This window comes from Ictalurus furcatus, chromosome 3, assembly GCF_023375685.1.
Source record: "Ictalurus furcatus strain D&B chromosome 3, Billie_1.0, whole genome shotgun sequence".
In the NCBI taxonomy this organism is placed as follows: Eukaryota; Metazoa; Chordata; class Actinopteri; order Siluriformes; family Ictaluridae; genus Ictalurus; species Ictalurus furcatus.
Genome location: NC_071257.1, coordinates 36,649,415 through 36,666,758, shown reverse-complemented (window position 1 = coordinate 36,666,758; position 17,344 = coordinate 36,649,415). Strand labels below are relative to the sequence as shown.

The 17,344-nt window shown below is 41.5% G+C and overlaps 2 protein-coding genes across 3 annotated transcripts in view; both read left to right on the top strand.

The window, feature by feature from the left end:
* The window catches only part of spag5 (sperm associated antigen 5), a 17,714-nt gene extending 14,891 nt beyond the window's left edge, over positions 1–2,823 (top strand). The window contains exons 21-26 of the mRNA XM_053622195.1: positions 76–208; positions 344–424; positions 563–709; positions 1,015–1,089; positions 1,176–1,256; positions 2,615–2,823. Of these exons, the coding sequence (XP_053478170.1) occupies positions 76–208; positions 344–424; positions 563–709; positions 1,015–1,089; positions 1,176–1,256; positions 2,615–2,686 (589 nt within the window). The 3' untranslated portion in view covers positions 2,687–2,823. The remainder of the gene's footprint in view (positions 1–75; positions 209–343; positions 425–562; positions 710–1,014; positions 1,090–1,175; positions 1,257–2,614) is intronic.
* Positions 2,824–4,299: 1,476 nt separating this feature from the next.
* The window catches only part of sh3gl2a (SH3 domain containing GRB2 like 2a, endophilin A1), a 31,556-nt gene continuing 18,511 nt past the window's right edge, over positions 4,300–17,344 (top strand). The window contains exon 1 of one of the 2 annotated variants that reach the window (XM_053622230.1): positions 4,300–4,920. In XM_053622230.1, the coding sequence (XP_053478205.1) occupies positions 4,876–4,920 (45 nt within the window). In that variant the 5' untranslated portion in view covers positions 4,300–4,875. The remainder of the gene's footprint in view (positions 4,921–17,344) is intronic. The other variant, XM_053622231.1, reaches the window with a different exon arrangement.

The window sequence follows — 17,344 nt, the reverse complement described above, 5'->3', positions numbered from 1 at the left end:
TGTGTGTGTGTGTGTGTGTGTGTGTGAGAGAGAGAGAGAGAGACAGTGATGTAATAAACTCTGCCACTGTCCCAGTCGTGACCTGCAGGAGGAGATGGAGGCGCAGAATAACCTACATGCTGCAGAGGGGGCGGAGCTTAAACAGCAAGTGGGCCGGTTTAAAGCTCAGGTGGAGAAAGATGCACAGGTGCTGCAGCAGAAGGCACAGGTGTGTGTGTGTGTGCGCGCGTTACACACCTCACAATCCATACTGTACTGTTACTACATTATACATTATTATGTTATATATTACTTCTTTTTCCTCTCCGTGTGTGTGTGTGTGTGTGTGTGTGTGTGTGTGTAGGATGAGAAAGCTCTGATGAAGTTGTGTAGTGAGCTGGAGGAGAAGATGGAAGGAGCACAGAAACACCGAGCAGAGAACAATGTGAGAGACACACACACACACACACACACACACACAGTAAATTAGTTAGGATGTGGTGCAGCAGTACTCTGCATGATTGGTTGCAGTAAATTCCTCAGACGAATCATGTGACATTTGCCTGTGTGTGTGTGTGTGTAGGAGCTGCGTAGGGAGGGGGCGGATCTGCGCCGGGCGCTGCAGCAGTCTCAGGTGGAGGTGCAGGCTCTGAGGGCGGAGCTAAGATCCACAGGCCAATCAGCAGCCAGCACGAAAGACCTGGAGGACAGGATCCGCCTCCTGAGAGAGGTACTGCAGCGGGGAAGGTGTTCCTCTTTATACACCGTAAAGTTTTATTTCTTTTCTAAGGAAATAAACAGAGACGTAACAGAATGTTTCAGCAGCGAGCGGTCGCCATGGTACCCAAGTTCTGTACTCTGATTGGTCAGAAGGTGTTGATTAATTCTCTATAACTGCAGATCTGACAGTAGCGCAGCTCCAAATCACAGGTTCATATTTGTATGCAAAAGTTTGTGCACCCCTTGCCGGATCTCAGATCTTGTTGCTTTGTGACCTCTGCAGCATTGAAATAAATGTGTGTGTGCCGTGAGCAGGTGGAGAAGCTGAAGGCCAGTCTTCTGGAGGTCGAGGAATCCAGATCCAAACTGCTGGACCGAGCAAAGAGACACGTACACACACTTTACTACTTCTATAATAATGTTTTATTTACGTGTGTGCGTGAGATATTTGTGTAATATGGCTCTGCTCTCTGCAGCAAATGGTGCATGCGATGAATCAGAGTAAACTGGAGCGTGAGCTTCACCTGCTGGACGATATGATCGAAGCAGTGAGGAAGGTGGGACACACACACACACACACACACACACACACACACACACACACTCTCTTTCTCCAGTATTGATTGTGGGAGTCAGAAATCCGTCCCGGTTACTTTATTGAGTACAGTGTGTTAACTGAACAAAAAAAGTTAGCTAGCTAAACGTCTCCGTTATACGCAGCTCCTCCTCAGTAAGAATGTGATCTAGGCATCTAGCGATAGCGCGCTACGTTCTCGATGTATGGCGAGCTACACAGGTTTGTTAAAGCAGCTAGGCATGTTGGGTAACTAGCAAGCTAAGCCTGTTAAAGTCTCTGCTAGCAAGCCAACTCCACTGATATGATCTAGTTAGCGGAGATGGAACGGGGAAATCCGACTCGATGGCATGCTGTAAAATGAACACGTTAATGAACACGTTAATGAACACGTTTTTACGATTGCGACATTTTAGAAACTTAATTCTGGCTGCTTCTTAAAAACCACTAAAGTCTCCCTCCGAGTGTGTTTACACCCAGGAGGCGTAGTGATGTGTGTTACTCAGGTCATGTTTCGGCGATTTGTTCGATGCGGGGGAAACGGGGGAACCAGGGATGGATGAACGCGCACTCTCGCATGCCGTAGATAAAAAGACCTTTATTTTTCTTGACAAAAACAAATAATGGATGAAAACTTGTTGGAATGAAACCTTACTACTGAATTTAACGTAAAATGACTTATTGTGAATTGGCGTGCAGGAGCATGGTCAAAAGAAAGGTGTGCTTCCCAGCTCTCCATTTCCATCCGCACCTGTTGGAAGGTTAACCCGCGTTATATGCACCTCCCACACCACACGTGACCCGTGACCCAGGAGCAAACGCACCACCAAACCTCACAAACACAACACAATCCCAAACAAACAGATCAAAAACAGCCCCAAATTCCAACTCCACAAAAAAATGGCGTAATGGCTGTAACAGGTCACATGACCTCTGTACACTTCTACCAGACTGAAATCGATGAAAAATAGTTTTCATTATTAAAACACTGGGAAACTTTACAGCTCGCGACGGCACACTACGGGCTAATAGCTGCGTTAAACCAGGTATAAAATGGAGCAGGTTACACTGAGGGGCCGTGTAATACACATAAATAGCTCCGTATTAGCTACAATCATACTGCAAATGTGAAATAAACATCATCACCTGCAGAACCTTTTATAACCCCTTCCTCTGTGTGTCTGTGTGTGTCTGTCTGTGTCTGTGTCTGTCTGTGTCTGTGTCTGTCTGTGTCTGTGTCTGTCTGTGTCTGTGTCTGTCTGTGTCTGTGTCTGTCTGTGTCTGTCTGTGTCTGTGTCTGTCTGTGTCTGTGTGTGTCTGTGTCTGTCTGTCTGTGTCTAGGCTCTCTCGTCTGTACCTGATGTAGTAAACTCTTGTCCTGAGCTGCAGAAGTTGGTGGAGTATCTCGGCTGAGCGAATTCTGACTCGGTTTCACTTTTTAATCTGTGTTTAAAACTAAAATGATTTTGTGTGTATAAACAGACATGTTCTAAATAAAAATGTTTTTGGTGTAAATATTTTTTTTTCTTCCATATTGTTAACACACACACACACACACACACACACACACACACAGTGTTTATTGTGTTTGAGCAGAACAGTGTTTGAGTTCTCAGCCTTACGAGGACGTTTTCACCCTACACACCTGAGAGGATGTTTTTTGTTGTTTTGTTTTTATTTAATTATGTGCAGTGTGAAACCAAAGCAAAGAGCACACTCACCAAAAGAAACGGTTTTACTCCGATTCGGACTCGACACACGGACTAATCCAGGGTTCAAAAATCATGTCTGGTATAAAGCGGACTCCTCTGTGGGACGTGTCGCCGTCACACCACCCCGGCGTGGGTTAGTTTCCTGGAACAGCACAACACCTCCCACTAGACTGCTAAATCACTGTGAGGGGAAATAATTCCTTTGGTTTTCAGTCATTAGGGTGCACATATGTACGTTACGTTACGTAACCTGTCCAGATGTTACAGTCGACCTGTATTATACATCCGGGATTAACCGAGTGGCGTGGACTAGGTGTCAAAATATATTAAGAGACTCTGCTGAGTGCGTGTCCAGTTAGGGTGTATAGAGGGCGCTCATGAGCACACTCCTGAAACTCAAACCCTGCGTCTCAATTAGCGTACTATCCGTACTAAATTGTAATCGAGGTTCGAATTGCGTTGAAGTGCGTCTCAGGATGTTGAAACGAATATCTGGAAGGTACCGGGATCTTCTACTACTCGCAGTAAATTTCAGTGCGGATCTGTGGACACTTCTTCAGCTAATGTTTCCCACAACTCCTTACACGAGGCAGGAAAAGTTCCATGACGGTTTGCGTTGCCGAATTAAAGGGTGCATTTTAGAAATGTGGAAAAATGAGTCAAAGTAATGATAAATGATGCGGTATAAACTATAGAAGAAATAATCGTACGGTGACGGTGTTCTCTCAACATGGACACTTCTCACGTTCAAGTTCAGTGTGAGATGTTACGATCCTATAATATCCAGGTCCTACACTCACTGGCCACTCACTTTAACCTGCTCGTTCATGTAATTATCAGCCAATCACAGGTCAGGTAAGAAAATCATGCAGAAACAGGTGAAGTGCTTCGGTTAATGTTCACATCAACCATCAGAATGAGGGGAGAACCTCGGTGGCTCTGACCATAGCATGGTTGTTGGTTTTTCAGAAACTCCTCAGATCTTCACACACAGCAGACTGTAGAGTTTACTCAGAATGGTGTGAAAAACAAAAAACATCCACCTGAGCTGACTCAAATAACCGCATCTCAGCACCTCGAGTCTAACGGTGGATGAGCTACCACAGCAGAAGGCCACATCGGGTTCCACTCCTGTCAGCCAAGAACAGGAATCTGAGTCTGCACTGGACACACACTCACCCAAACTGAAGATGTGAAAAAGACCAGGTGATGCAGGATTAAATCACTGGGATGTGACACGCTGACGCGTGATTGGCTGATTGGATAATCATACGGATGAACAGGTGTACTCCTGTTCCTATTAATGTGGCCAGTCAGTTTAGATCGAATGTTCTAAATTTAATGAGATCCTACAGAAGTCGGTTTTTAAACTCCATCTTTTCCAGTATATTGCTGATTTTCTTACAGGTGTTTTTATTGGTTTCATTCAAACTTTTTTATTTATCTTTTTTTTATTACATTTAGTTATGCAAATGAGCTTTAATATCTGATTAAATGTTCATAAATTTGCACACTTCGCCTGTCCTGTTAGCTCACAGTCGAATGCTTTAATCATTAAAGTGTTTTTAATATATATATGTATATTTATAATATATATGCACAATACTGCGACGTCACGCAGATTCCCATTAGCACGTGCGTCATTCGGGGACTTCTCCGCTCGCTCTGCGCATGCGCTAATCGCTCCCGCTGTCGCTTTAAATGGGCGTGGCTTATGTGTATGGTCAGATGTGAGCTGAAACTGACGGAGACTAAGGTCCTCTCCTGCAACCGGGATTTATTTATCTCCTCCTCCGAGCGCACACACACACACACACACACACACACATATCCATCCATCCTCATCCTCACACACACACACACACACACACACACTGCGGAAACAGCAGCATGTCTGTAGCAGGTTTGAAGAAGCAGCTCCATAAAGCCACTCAGGTAAGAGCGCGTTTACACACACACACACACACCTAGGGGCGCCGTTACCGGGGGATTAGGATGATTGTAAGGGCCCTGGTCAGACAGGGGTGCAGTAGAACCCCATCCGTCCCTGTAGGATTTTGGTATTTAAATGGCGTCTGTGCACAATAATCTATTATGAAGCAGGCTATCACGAATGTCCGAGAGAAAGAGAGAGAGAGAGAGAGAGAGAGAGAGAGTGTGTGTGTGTGTGTGTGTGTCCTTAAAGCGGTCGGGGGTTATTGAGAGACGCGGCAGTTCTCAGTTGTGAGAGGTTACCTGCAGCAGGTAGATGGCAGGAGATGAAGAGATGAACAGACATCATCAGGTTACCGAAAGAGGAGAGAAAACCCTGATAAAGAGTCGAGTCCAGTTCAGTGTCGTTTATATTCGGCTCTCCGAAGCCTTGCAGCAGTTTTCTGTGAGGAATCGATCTAAATGTAATGTAATCATATAAATCTGATTTAATTGTCCCGAGTGAGATTATGAGAGAAGTGTTGTAATGATGTCCGATTCGTGAGTGAATCATTTGTTCGAGTCGGTTCACTTCAGTGAATTGGAGAATCCTGTTGATAAAACTAGTCTGAATGATTCACTCACGAATCGAACCGATTCAATTGTCGAGTTCAACTCACTGATTCAATGATCCTGTCAGTGTTCTAGCTAATTTCCACATTTCTTTCTGGAGCTGCTGGTGTGTGAACCTTATCATTCAGTCAGATAATAATAATAATAATAATAATAATAATAATAATATAATGAGAAGAAGAAGAAGAATAATAGTAAAAATGATTGTTCTTGGTACTTGTGGAATAAGACATCCAGACAGTTTCTATAGTGTCTGTATGTGAGAGTGTGTGAGAGCGAGTGAGAGAGAGAGTGTACAATAGTGTTAATGATTGTTCTGTGTATATAGTTATTTGTATATAGTTAAATGCATATTTCAGTTAGTTTAATAAACTGTTCAAGCGTAGTTGTTTACAGTCTCTTATAGAATATGCAGTAGTTGATGTACTTATTGATAATGACTGTTTTTACACCTGGCAATAAGAAAAGTTACTACTATTGCTAGGACTAGATCTATTGTGTGTGTGTGTGTGTGTGTGTGTGTGTGTGTGTGTTGACCTGTCTTGCTGTCTTCGTGTCTCAGTGACATGCACCTGAGTGATGAGGCACAATGACTCACTGCCTTACTGTCTCACTGCCTCACTGCCTCACTGTCTCACTGCAGGCTGAGTGGAGAGACATGCCGAGTGGTGTATGGGTTTAGTGCTTTAGTGTGGTGGTGTTATTTATCTTTGTCTCTCCATCTCGCTGCCTCCTTGTCTCACCCACCTCCCTTTTCACCACCTCCCTGCCTTACTGTCTCACTGTCCTACTGTCTCACTGACTCCGTTTACATGGACAGCAGTAATCTAATTATTGATCTTATTCTGAATAAGACGTATAATATTCTGATGAAGGTGTTAACATGAGTCGCTTTTAGAATACTCCTTTCATGTTACGTGTTATAGAACGTAGACGGATTAACGTCACACGTCATTACGTCCCCACGCCACGCCGTCCGACGTCCCTCCAGAATTTCACGTGTCGACGTACAGTTGGTCTTCGTTATGGGACCGTATACAGTTCTGGGTGTTTTTATTTTTAATTTTACGAACGCTTCAAGTGCGGTTAATTATTTGTCGTGCTGTACGTGCTAATAGCCGACTGCTTGAAGCCGGGGGCTGCGTCCCAAACCGTGTACTTACCGTCTATATAGTATATAGAGATACCTGTATTTCTCCTACTATATAGCAGGCAAGTACGCGGTTTGGGACGCAGCCGCGCTCTCTTGTTTGCCGTAAATCCATTGAGCGCTGCCGTGTGTGATCGTGTCCTGTCGCACAATGCGGTGAAAACTCCCACACGAGGTTAATAGTGTGATTAAGGTGTGTACGTGTCTGTAACGCACCTCGATAATGTGAATAAAACAGGAATACTCCACGTCTTAATTCCATCTGTGTTTACTTCTAGTGTGACTTTAATCAGATTAAGGTAATAAAAAAATCTCTGTTTACATGCTAGTTTTTTAATCAGAGTATCGTCTTAATCGGGTTCATATCGGATTATTGTTGTCCGTGTAAACGTCCTGACTGACACGGAGCTGTGATGAGGCACACTGTCTCACTGTTCTACTGTCTCACTCTCTGTCTCACTCTCTGTCTCACTGGCACAGGGCTAAGTGGTGAGACAGGTTGAGTGGAGAGACGGTCTGTCTCACTGCAGGCCGAGTGGTGTATGGGTTTAGTGTGGTTGTGTTATTTATCTTTGGAACACAGAATATCAGGGAAAGTGTTGAATAATTTATTTATTGTGTATTTGAATAAAATCTCACACACACACGGTGAATACTGACGTGTGAGCGGGTGTTTAAAATAAATTTAAAGACGATATGAGAATAGAATAGAATTTCCAGCCTAGCTAGTGGAGCTCCGTGATTAGTGCCTGTGCAGAAGGTGGACACTAATCCCCAAACAGTGTCAGGTGCTCATCTGCATATTCATCACATCTGCATATTCATCACATCTGCATATTAGATTGGAATATTCATCACATCTGCATATTAGATTAGAATATTCACCACAGCTACAATGTGACTGTATCTCATGCAGAACAAGCGCATTAATATAAACCTGCACTACTGCTCTAGAGAAGTAATCAACACCTTCTGACCAATCACAGTCCAGAACTCGGGTCACACACTAGCAGCTAATGAATATTCATGTAACGTTTAGTGATTTCTAAAGACGAGAGCTTCTTTTGACCTCAGAAGCTCTCGGATGATTTGGTTACATTCAGATTTGCCGTGTGTGTGTGTGTGTGTGTGTGTGTGTGTGTGTGTGTGTGTGTGTTTCAATCTTGACTTATCTCACCCTCATCCACTTCCTCTCAGTTGAACCCAGCTCATCCGTCTTTAACTTGTGATCCGTTACCTCGACATCACTGTAGCACATCTTACCCACAATGCACTGCAGCTCTCCAATGCCCTTTCCTTTTCAAAATGGCGGTTGAATCTGTTTGAGTATTAAAACACTGCAGCATGTGATGGGGTTTAGTTCTGAGTTAGCAGTGTGTGTGTGTGTGTGTGTGTGTGTGTGTGTGTGTGTGTGTGTGTGTGTGTGTGTGTGTGTGTGTGTGTGTGTGTGTGTGTGTGTGTGTGTGTGTGTGTGTGATTCCTCTCTGTAATCCAGTGCCATAAACGCTAATGGAAATCCGTGGAAAGTGGGAATATCTGAGGTTTTAGTGGATGTGTTGATGTTTCCCCTCCAGCTTTGTGGTGAATAAATTTTAACGGAACAAACGTATGACTTTAACATCATCATCTTTTATTAGCTTGCTAGTATTTATGTAAAGCTAACACATTGTCGTGGCATTTCCTCAGCGCTAGTTAGCTTAGCTTAGTCAGTTTCTTAAAGCTTTTCACTGAGAGAAAAACCTCGCTAATGGCAAACACTCACACACGAGGAGGTTGTAGTTTTATTCAAATAAAAATCGCACGTCCTGCTGCAGAGACAGGAGTGTAATCAGGCGGGTTCATCACCCAGACCTAGCAGGTGTTTGTTAGCAAACACAGCCGTCCAACCGGTTTTCTTATGCTGGTGTTCTCTCCTTAAGCTCGGCTGTGGAGTGTGTCCGTCCTGCTGTCAGTAAGAGAAATGATTCTAAAATGAAATGAGTTAACAGGGCCATAATAAAACCGGGTGTTAAATAATACTAGCTGGATAATAATACACACAGGACTGTTCAAACATCTGCAGAAATAAATACCGAAATACCGAAATAAAAAATACAGAGGAGTGGTTTTCTATGTAAACGTTAACCTTACGTGTACATTTGTGCTTTTCCTGCTGATGCATTACTGCAGATATATATATATATATATATATATGAATGAAGAATTAGGGTGCCTAAACTTATGAACAGGAGTGTATTTTTATCCCTAAAGTGTTCTACGTTCATGAAATATTTTTATTTTTACGAGTAATGCATATTTATTTACTTTTTAAGTTTATATCATTGATATATATATTTTTTCATTTTACTTATTTTCTAAGTTCTGGATTTTATTTGTTTGTTTGTTTGTTTGTTTGTTTAGATCAGGACTGTATTATTGATTGTGTTTTATTTGTATTTGAATCACTACTGCAGTATTAATTTTGACTTGTTTTTTTTTATTTTTAGCATTACTGTATTTTCTAAATGATTTGAGTTTTTTGTCAGCGATGAATTCTTTGTCTCTACGCGTCAGCAAACACACCGAGGACGAAAACCACGAGAACCGTGTACTAGAATCGTTTATTCTAACAGAATGAATATACGATGGTTTATTACAGAACAAACCACAGTGTTGTGCATCACAGCCGAGTGTCGCAGCTTCCTGTTCTGAGAGCTGCTGTGGCGTCACACACGCACACACACACACTCTCTTTCACTCACACACACACTCTCACTCACACACACACACTGCTCTCTGCAGCACTGCAGTTTGTCAGAAAGCAACACGACGTGAAGGTTGGGGACTGTAGAGAGGTTCTCTCGCACACACACACACACACGCGCACACACACGCGCACACACACACACACACACACACACACACACACACGGAGCATGGTAGAGAACAGTGTGTGCTTGCTGCAGCACTGACCCCACTGCAGTGTGAACTAAATCTCTCTCCATCGCCGCAGGGTAAATTAATAAATAATGATCAGTGTGTGTTTGTGGAGTGGACTGTGTGATGGAGAGATTTAGCTCTGTAGCTTCCTATAGTGTGTGTGTGTGTGTGTGTGTGTGTGTGTGTGTGTGTGTGTGTGTGTGTGTGTGTGTGTGTGTGTCACTACATCGGCTGCATTTGAAGAACCATCTGTTCATAAATGCAGTTCTGAGTCATCACACTCTCCTCTATCAGGGTTTTTCTTCACATAACTACACAAACACATTTACACAGTGTGTGTGATTAGTGTGATTATGAGTGTGTGATTGTAGAGAGATTATAATGTGTGTGATTGTAGTGTGTGTGTGTGTGTGTGATTGTAGTGTGTGGTTGTAGAGATATTGTAATGAGTGTATGATTGTAGTCTGTGTGTGTGTGTGTGTGTGTGTGTGTGTGTGTGTGTGTGTGTGTGTGTGTGTGTGGTTGTAGAGAGATTGTAATGAGTGTATGATTGTGTGTGGTTGTAGAGAGATTGTAATGAGTGTATGATTGTAGTGTGTGTTTGTAGAGAGATTGTAATGAGTGTATGATTGTAGTGTGTGTGTGTGTGTGTGTGTGTGTGATTGTAGTGTGTGCTTGTAGAGATTATGATGTGTATGATTGTAGTGTGTGTGTGTGTGGTTGTAGAGATATTGTAATGAGTGTATGATTGTAGTGTGTGTGTGTGTGTGGTTGTAGAGAGATTGTAATGAGTGTATGATTGTAGTGTGTGTGTGTGGTTGTAGAGAGATTGTAATGAGTGTATGATTGTTGTGTGTGTGTGTGTGGTTGTAGAGAGATTGTAATGAGTGTATGATTGTAGTGTGTGTTTGTAGAGAGATTGTAATGAGTGTATGATTGTTGTGTGTGTGTGTGTGTGTGATTGTAGTGTGTGCTTGTAGAGATTATGATGTGTATGATTGTAGTGTGTGTGTGTGTGGTTGTAGAGATATTGTAATGAGTGTATGATTGTAGTGTGTGTGTGTGTGTGTGTGTGTGTGTGTGTGTGTGGTTGTAGAGAGATTGTAATGAGTGTATGATTGTAGTGTGTGTGTGTGTGTGTGTGTGGTTGTAGAGAGATTGTAATGAGTGTATGATTGTTGTGTGTGTGTGTGTGTGTGTGGTTGTAGAGAGATTGTAATGAGTGTATGATTGTAGTGTGTGGTTGTAGAGAGATTGTAATGAGTATATGATTGTAGTGTGTGTGTGTGTGTGTGTGTGTGTGTGTGGTTGTAGAGAGATTGTAATGAGTGTATGATTGTAGTGTGTGTTTGTAGAGCGATTATAATGTGTATGATTGTAGTGTGTGTGTGTGTGTGTGTGTGGTTGTAGAGAGATTGTAATGAGTGTATGATTGTTGTGTGTGTGTGTGTGGTTGTAGAGAGATTGTAATGAGTGTATGATTGTAGTGTGTGGTTGTAGAGCGATTATAATGTGTATGATTGTAGTGTGTGGTTGTAGAGAGATTGTAATGAGTATATGATTGTTGTGTGTGTGTGTGTGTGGTTGTAGAGAGATTGTAATGAGTGTATGATTGTAGTGTGTGGTTGTAGAGCGATTATAATGTGTATGATTGTAGTGTGTGGTTGTAGAGAGATTGTAATGAGTATATGATTGTTGTGTGTGTGTGTGGTTGTAGAGAGATTGTAATGAGTGTATGATTGTTTGTGTGTGTGTGTGTGTGTGGTTGTAGAGAGATTGTAATGAGTGTATGATTGTAGTGTGTGTGTGTGTGTGTGTGTGTGGTTGTAGAGAGATTGTAATGAGTGTATGATTGTAGTGTGTGGTTGTAGAGCGATTATAATGTGTGTGATTGTAGTGTGTGGTTGTAGAGCGATTATAATGTGTATGATTGTAGTGTGTGGTTGTAGAGAGATTGTAATGAGTGTATGATTGTAGTGTGTGTGTGTGTGTGTGTGTGTGTGTGTGTGGTTGTAGAGAGATTGTAATGAGTGTATGATTGTAGTGTGTGGTTGTAGAGCGATTATAATGTGTATGATTGTAGTGTGTGGTTGTAGAGAGATTGTAATGAGTATATGATTGTTGTGTGTGTGTGTGTGTGTGGTTGTAGAGAGATTGTAATGAGTGTATGATTGTAGTGTGTGGTTGTAGAGCGATTATAATGTGTATGATTGTAGTGTGTGGTTGTAGAGAGATTGTAATGAGTATATGATTGTTGTGTGTGTGTGGTTGTAGAGAGATTGTAATGAGTGTATGATTGTTTGTGTGTGTGTGTGTGTGTGGTTGTAGAGAGATTGTAATGAGTGTATGATTGTAGTGTGTGTTTGTAGAGCGATAATAATGTGTATGATTGTAGTGTGTGGTTGTAGAGAGATTGTAATGAGTGTATGATTGTAGTGTGTGTGTGTGTGATTGTAGTGTGTGGTTGTAGAGATTATGATGTGTATGATTGTAGTGTGTGTGTGTGTGTGGTTGTAGAGAGATTGTAATGAGTGTATGATTGTAGTGTGTGTGTGTGTGGTTGTAGAGAGATTGTAATGAGTGTATGATTGTAGTGTGTGGTTGTAGAGCGATTATAATGTGTGTGATTGTAGTGTGTGGTTGTAGAGCGATTATAATGTGTATGATTGTAGTGTGTGGTTGTAGAGCGATTATAATGTGTATGATTGTAGTGTGTGGTTGTAGAGAGATTGTAATGAGTGTATGATTGTAGTGTGTGTGTGTGTGTGTGATTGTAGTGTGTGGTTGTAGAGATTATAATGTGTATGATTGTAGTGTGTGGTTGTAGAGGTTGTGTGTGTGTGTGTGGTTGTAGAGAGATTGTAATGAGTGTATGATTGTTGTGTGTGTGTGTGGTTGTAGAGAGATTGTAATGAGTGTGTGGTTGTAGAGCGATTATAATGTGTATGATTGTAGTGTGTGGTTGTAGAGAGATTATAATGAGTGTATGATTGTAGTGTGTGTGTGTGTGTGTGTGTGTGTGTGTGTGTGATTGTAGTGTGTGATTGTAGTGTGTGGTTGTAGAGATTATAATGTGTATGATTGTAGTGTGTGGTTGTAGAGATATTATAATGTGTATGATTGTTGTGTGTGTGTGTGTGTGTGTGTGTGATTGTAGTGTGTGGTTGTAGAGCGATTGTAATATGTATGATTGTGTGTGTGTGTATGATTGTAGTGTGTGGTTGTAGAGCGATTGTAATGAGTGTGTGATTGTAGTGTGTGGTTGTAGAGAGATTATAATATGTATGATTGTGTGTGTGTATGATTGTAGTGTGTGGTTGTAGAGAGATTATAATGTGTATGATTGTAGTGTGTGGTTGTAGAGAGATTATAATGTGTATGATTGTTGTGTGTGTGTGTGTGTGTGTGATTGTAGTGTGTGGTTGTAGAGATTATGATGTGTATGATTGTAGTGTGTGTGTGTGTGTGTGTGTGTGTGTGATTGTAGTGTGTGGTTGTAGAGCGATTATAATGTGTATGATTGTAGTGTGTGGTTGTAGAGCGATTATAATGTGTATGATTGTAGTGTGTGGTTGTAGAGAGATTGTAATGAGTGTATGATTGTAGTGTGTGTGTGTGTGTGTGATTGTAGTGTGTGGTTGTAGAGATTATAATGTGTATGATTGTAGTGTGTGGTTGTAGAGGTTGTGTGTGTGTGTGTGGTTGTAGAGAGATTGTAATGAGTGTATGATTGTAGTGTGTGTGTGTGTGTGGTTGTAGAGAGATTGTAATGAGTGTGTGGTTGTAGAGCGATTATAATGTGTATGATTGTAGTGTGTGGTTGTAGAGAGATTATAATGAGTGTATGATTGTAGTGTGTGTGTGTGTGTGTGTGTGTGTGTGTGTGTGATTGTAGTGTGTGGTTGTAGAGCGATTGTAATATGTATGATTGTGTGTGTGTGTATGATTGTAGTGTGTGTGTGTGTGTGTGTGTGTGTGTGTGTGTGATTGTAGTGTGTGGTTGTAGAGCGATTGTAATGAGTGTGTGATTGTAGTGTGTGGTTGTAGAGAGATTATAATATGTATGATTGTGTGTGTGTGTATGATTGTAGTGTGTGGTTGTAGAGAGATTATAATGTGTATGATTGTTGTGTGTGTGTGTGTGATTGTAGTGTGTGGTTGTAGAGATTATGATGTGTATGATTGTAGTGTGTGTGTGTGTGTGTGTGTGTGTGTGTGATTGTAGTGTGTGGTTGTAGAGCGATTATAATGTGTATGATTGTAGTGTGTGGTTGTAGAGCGATTATAATGTGTATGATTGTAGTGTGTGGTTGTAGAGAGATTGTAATGAGTGTATGATTGTAGTGTGTGTGTGTGTGTGATTGTAGTGTGTGGTTGTAGAGATTATAATGTGTATGATTGTAGTGTGTGGTTGTAGAGGTTGTGTGTGTGTGTGTGGTTGTAGAGAGATTGTAATGAGTGTATGATTGTAGTGTGTGTGTGTGTGGTTGTAGAGAGATTGTAATGAGTGTGTGGTTGTAGAGCGATTATAATGTGTATGATTGTAGTGTGTGGTTGTAGAGAGATTATAATGAGTGTATGATTGTAGTGTGTGTGTGTGTGTGTGTGTGTGTGTGTGTGTGATTGTAGTGTGTGATTGTAGTGTGTGGTTGTAGAGATTATAATGTGTATGATTGTAGTGTGTGGTTGTAGAGATATTATAATGTGTATGATTGTTGTGTGTGTGTGTGTGTGTGTGTGATTGTAGTGTGTGGTTGTAGAGCGATTGTAATATGTATGATTGTGTGTGTGTGTATGATTGTAGTGTGTGGTTGTAGAGCGATTGTAATGAGTGTGTGATTGTAGTGTGTGGTTGTAGAGAGATTATAATATGTATGATTGTGTGTGTGTGTATGATTGTAGTGTGTGGTTGTAGAGAGATTATAATGTGTATGATTGTAGTGTGTGGTTGTAGAGAGATTATAATGTGTATGATTGTTGTGTGTGTGTGTGTGTGATTGTAGTGTGTGGTTGTAGAGATTATGATGTGTATGATTGTAGTGTGTGTGTGTGTGTGTGTGTGTGTGTGATTGTAGTGTGTGGTTGTAGAGATTATGATGTGTATGATTGTAGTGTGTGTGATTGTAGTGTGTGGTTGTAGAGATTATAATGTGTATGATTGTAGTGTGTGTGTGATTGTAGTGTGTGGTTGTAGAGATTATGATGTGTATGATTGTAGTGTGTGGTTGTAGAGAGATTATAATGTGTATGATGTGTGTGTGATTGTAGTGTGTGGTTGTAGAGCGATTGTAATGAGTGTGTGATTGTAGTGTGTGGTTGTAGAGATTATGATGTGTATGATTGTTGTGTGTGTGTGTGTGATTGTAGTGTGTGGTTGTAGAGAGATTATAATATGTATGATTGTAGTGTGTGTGTGTGTGAGTGATTGTAGTGTGTGGTTGTAGAGAGATTATAATGTGTATGATTGTAGTGTGTGTGTGTGTGTGATTGTAGTGTGTGGTTGTAGAGCGATTGTAATGAGTGTGTGATTGTAGTGTGTGTGCGATTATAGAGCAGTCTGTACAGGATTTCCTGATTTTGTTTTTTGTTTTTTCAGATTGTTGCGGCCAAAACGCTTGATTTTGCGTTGCAATTTTTTTCGAAAGTTGTGATGCCACTTGCGGAGTTTATTGTGCGAGTTGTTATTTTTGTGTGGAAAACTGCATGAATTGGTGAAATTGCAGTCACAGGGAATAGTTCTGCGCTCTTTCTCAGTGATGTTTGTGGGTAAATGAGACCTTTTCGCTGTACTCATGTTCAACACGTGAATCGAGGAGGACTTTGACTGAACGTGAGTTGTGATGACGTCATGTGATGTGTCTCGACCCAAATCCGCTGAAATTTTGGAAATCGCAAGCGCCCGCGAATATCACAAACTTTTACCTGATTTTGTGTTAATTTCTGCGATTGCAACATAGAGAGTGATTATAGTGAGAGTTTAACAGTGGACATTGTCCCAGAGCAGCGGTACAGAAATATATACACTCAGGATATAGATGTTAAATGTATGAATTTATCTCTAATGAACAAGCACAGAGGCGACAGTGGTGAGGAAAAACTCCCTGAGACGATATGAGGAAGAAACCTTGAGAGGAACCAGACTCAGGAGAGAACCCGTCCTCATCTGGGTGACGCCGGATAGTGTGATTATAAATAAATACACCCCTTCTATAAATGTGCTAATACTACATGATCAGATAGTGCAGTTGTGTAAGCAGGAAATTCATTACAGTTTCTACAGGAAGTCTGTTGTGTTGAACTTCTCCACCGTTCACTGATGGAGACTCCAGTGCAGAACTGTTTGTGGTAATTGTAGTGCTAAAGCTATCATAGTATATCTGTTCATATGAACTGAGGTCCAGAGCATCTTTATGGTGTTTAAGTGGAACCGTCCTCAGTAATCTCAGTGATCTTTAGACTGCACCATGTGGGACATCCTCAGCAGCAGCATGTGACCTCCAACTGATGAGAACTCCAACCAGAAGTAGAACATCAGGATGGATCAGGCAGGTCCGGAGAGCAGAAGGGGTCAGGATCACTGGTGTCTCGGGAGTATCATGTGTAGTGTGTGTGTGTGTGTGTGTGTGAGAGAGAGAGAGAGAGAGAGAGAGAGAGAGAGAGAGAGAGTTAGCTATGGTTATTGTCCTGTAATGGTGAAGGAAAATGTACTGTGTGTGAGTGAAAGCAGGGACTCCGGCAAGATTAGCTATGACCTCATAACTAAAATGGAGAGCCAGAAGGGAACACAGACATGAGGACTCCCTGGGATATAAAGCGGCCAGACACTCCATCATCAACACACCTGGGTGAAGGTGACAGTGGGCGGACGACAGCATCCAAACATCCTAGTTCACCTCAACACTCTGTACCTGTGATCCTCTAGATCTGCTCCTTTACCTAAGAACAAAACTATTCACAAAAAGCTTGAGTAAACAAATGTTTTCAGCCTGGACTTAAACACTGAGACTGTGTCTGAGTCCCGAACACTAATAGGAAGACTGTTCCATAACTGTGGGGCTCTATAAGAGAAAGCTCTTCCCCCTGCTGTAGCCTTCACTATTCCAGGTACCAACAAATAGCCTGCACCGTTTGATCTCAGTAGGCGTGGCGGATCATAAAAGACCAAAAGTTCTCTCAGGTACTGTGGTGCGAGACCATTCAGTGCTTTATAGGTTAATAATAGTATTTTATACTCAATGCGAGATTTCACTGGGAGCCAATGCAGTGTGGATAAGATCGGGGTGATGTGGGCGTATCTTCTGGTTCTAGTTAGGACTCTAGCAGCTGCATTCTGGACTAACTGGAGTTTGTTTATGCTCCTACTGGAACATCCAGACAGTAAGGCATTACAGTAATCTAGTCTAGAGGTGACGAAAGCATGAACTAGTATTTCCGCATCATGTAGTGACAATATGTTTCTTATTTTAGAAATATTTCTGAGATGAAAGAAGGCTATCCTAGTAATATTATCTACATGAGCATCAAATGATAGGCTGGAGTCAATAATCACTCCAAGGTCTTTTACTGCTGCACATGATGAAACAGAAAGACCATCCAGAGTAACCATGTGATCAGAAAGATTACTTCTAGCTACACGTGGGCCTAATAAAAGTATTTCTGTTTTATCAGAATTAAGTAAAAGGAAGTTAATAATCATCCAACGTCTAATGTCCTTTACACAATCCTCAACTTTATTAAGCTGCTGTC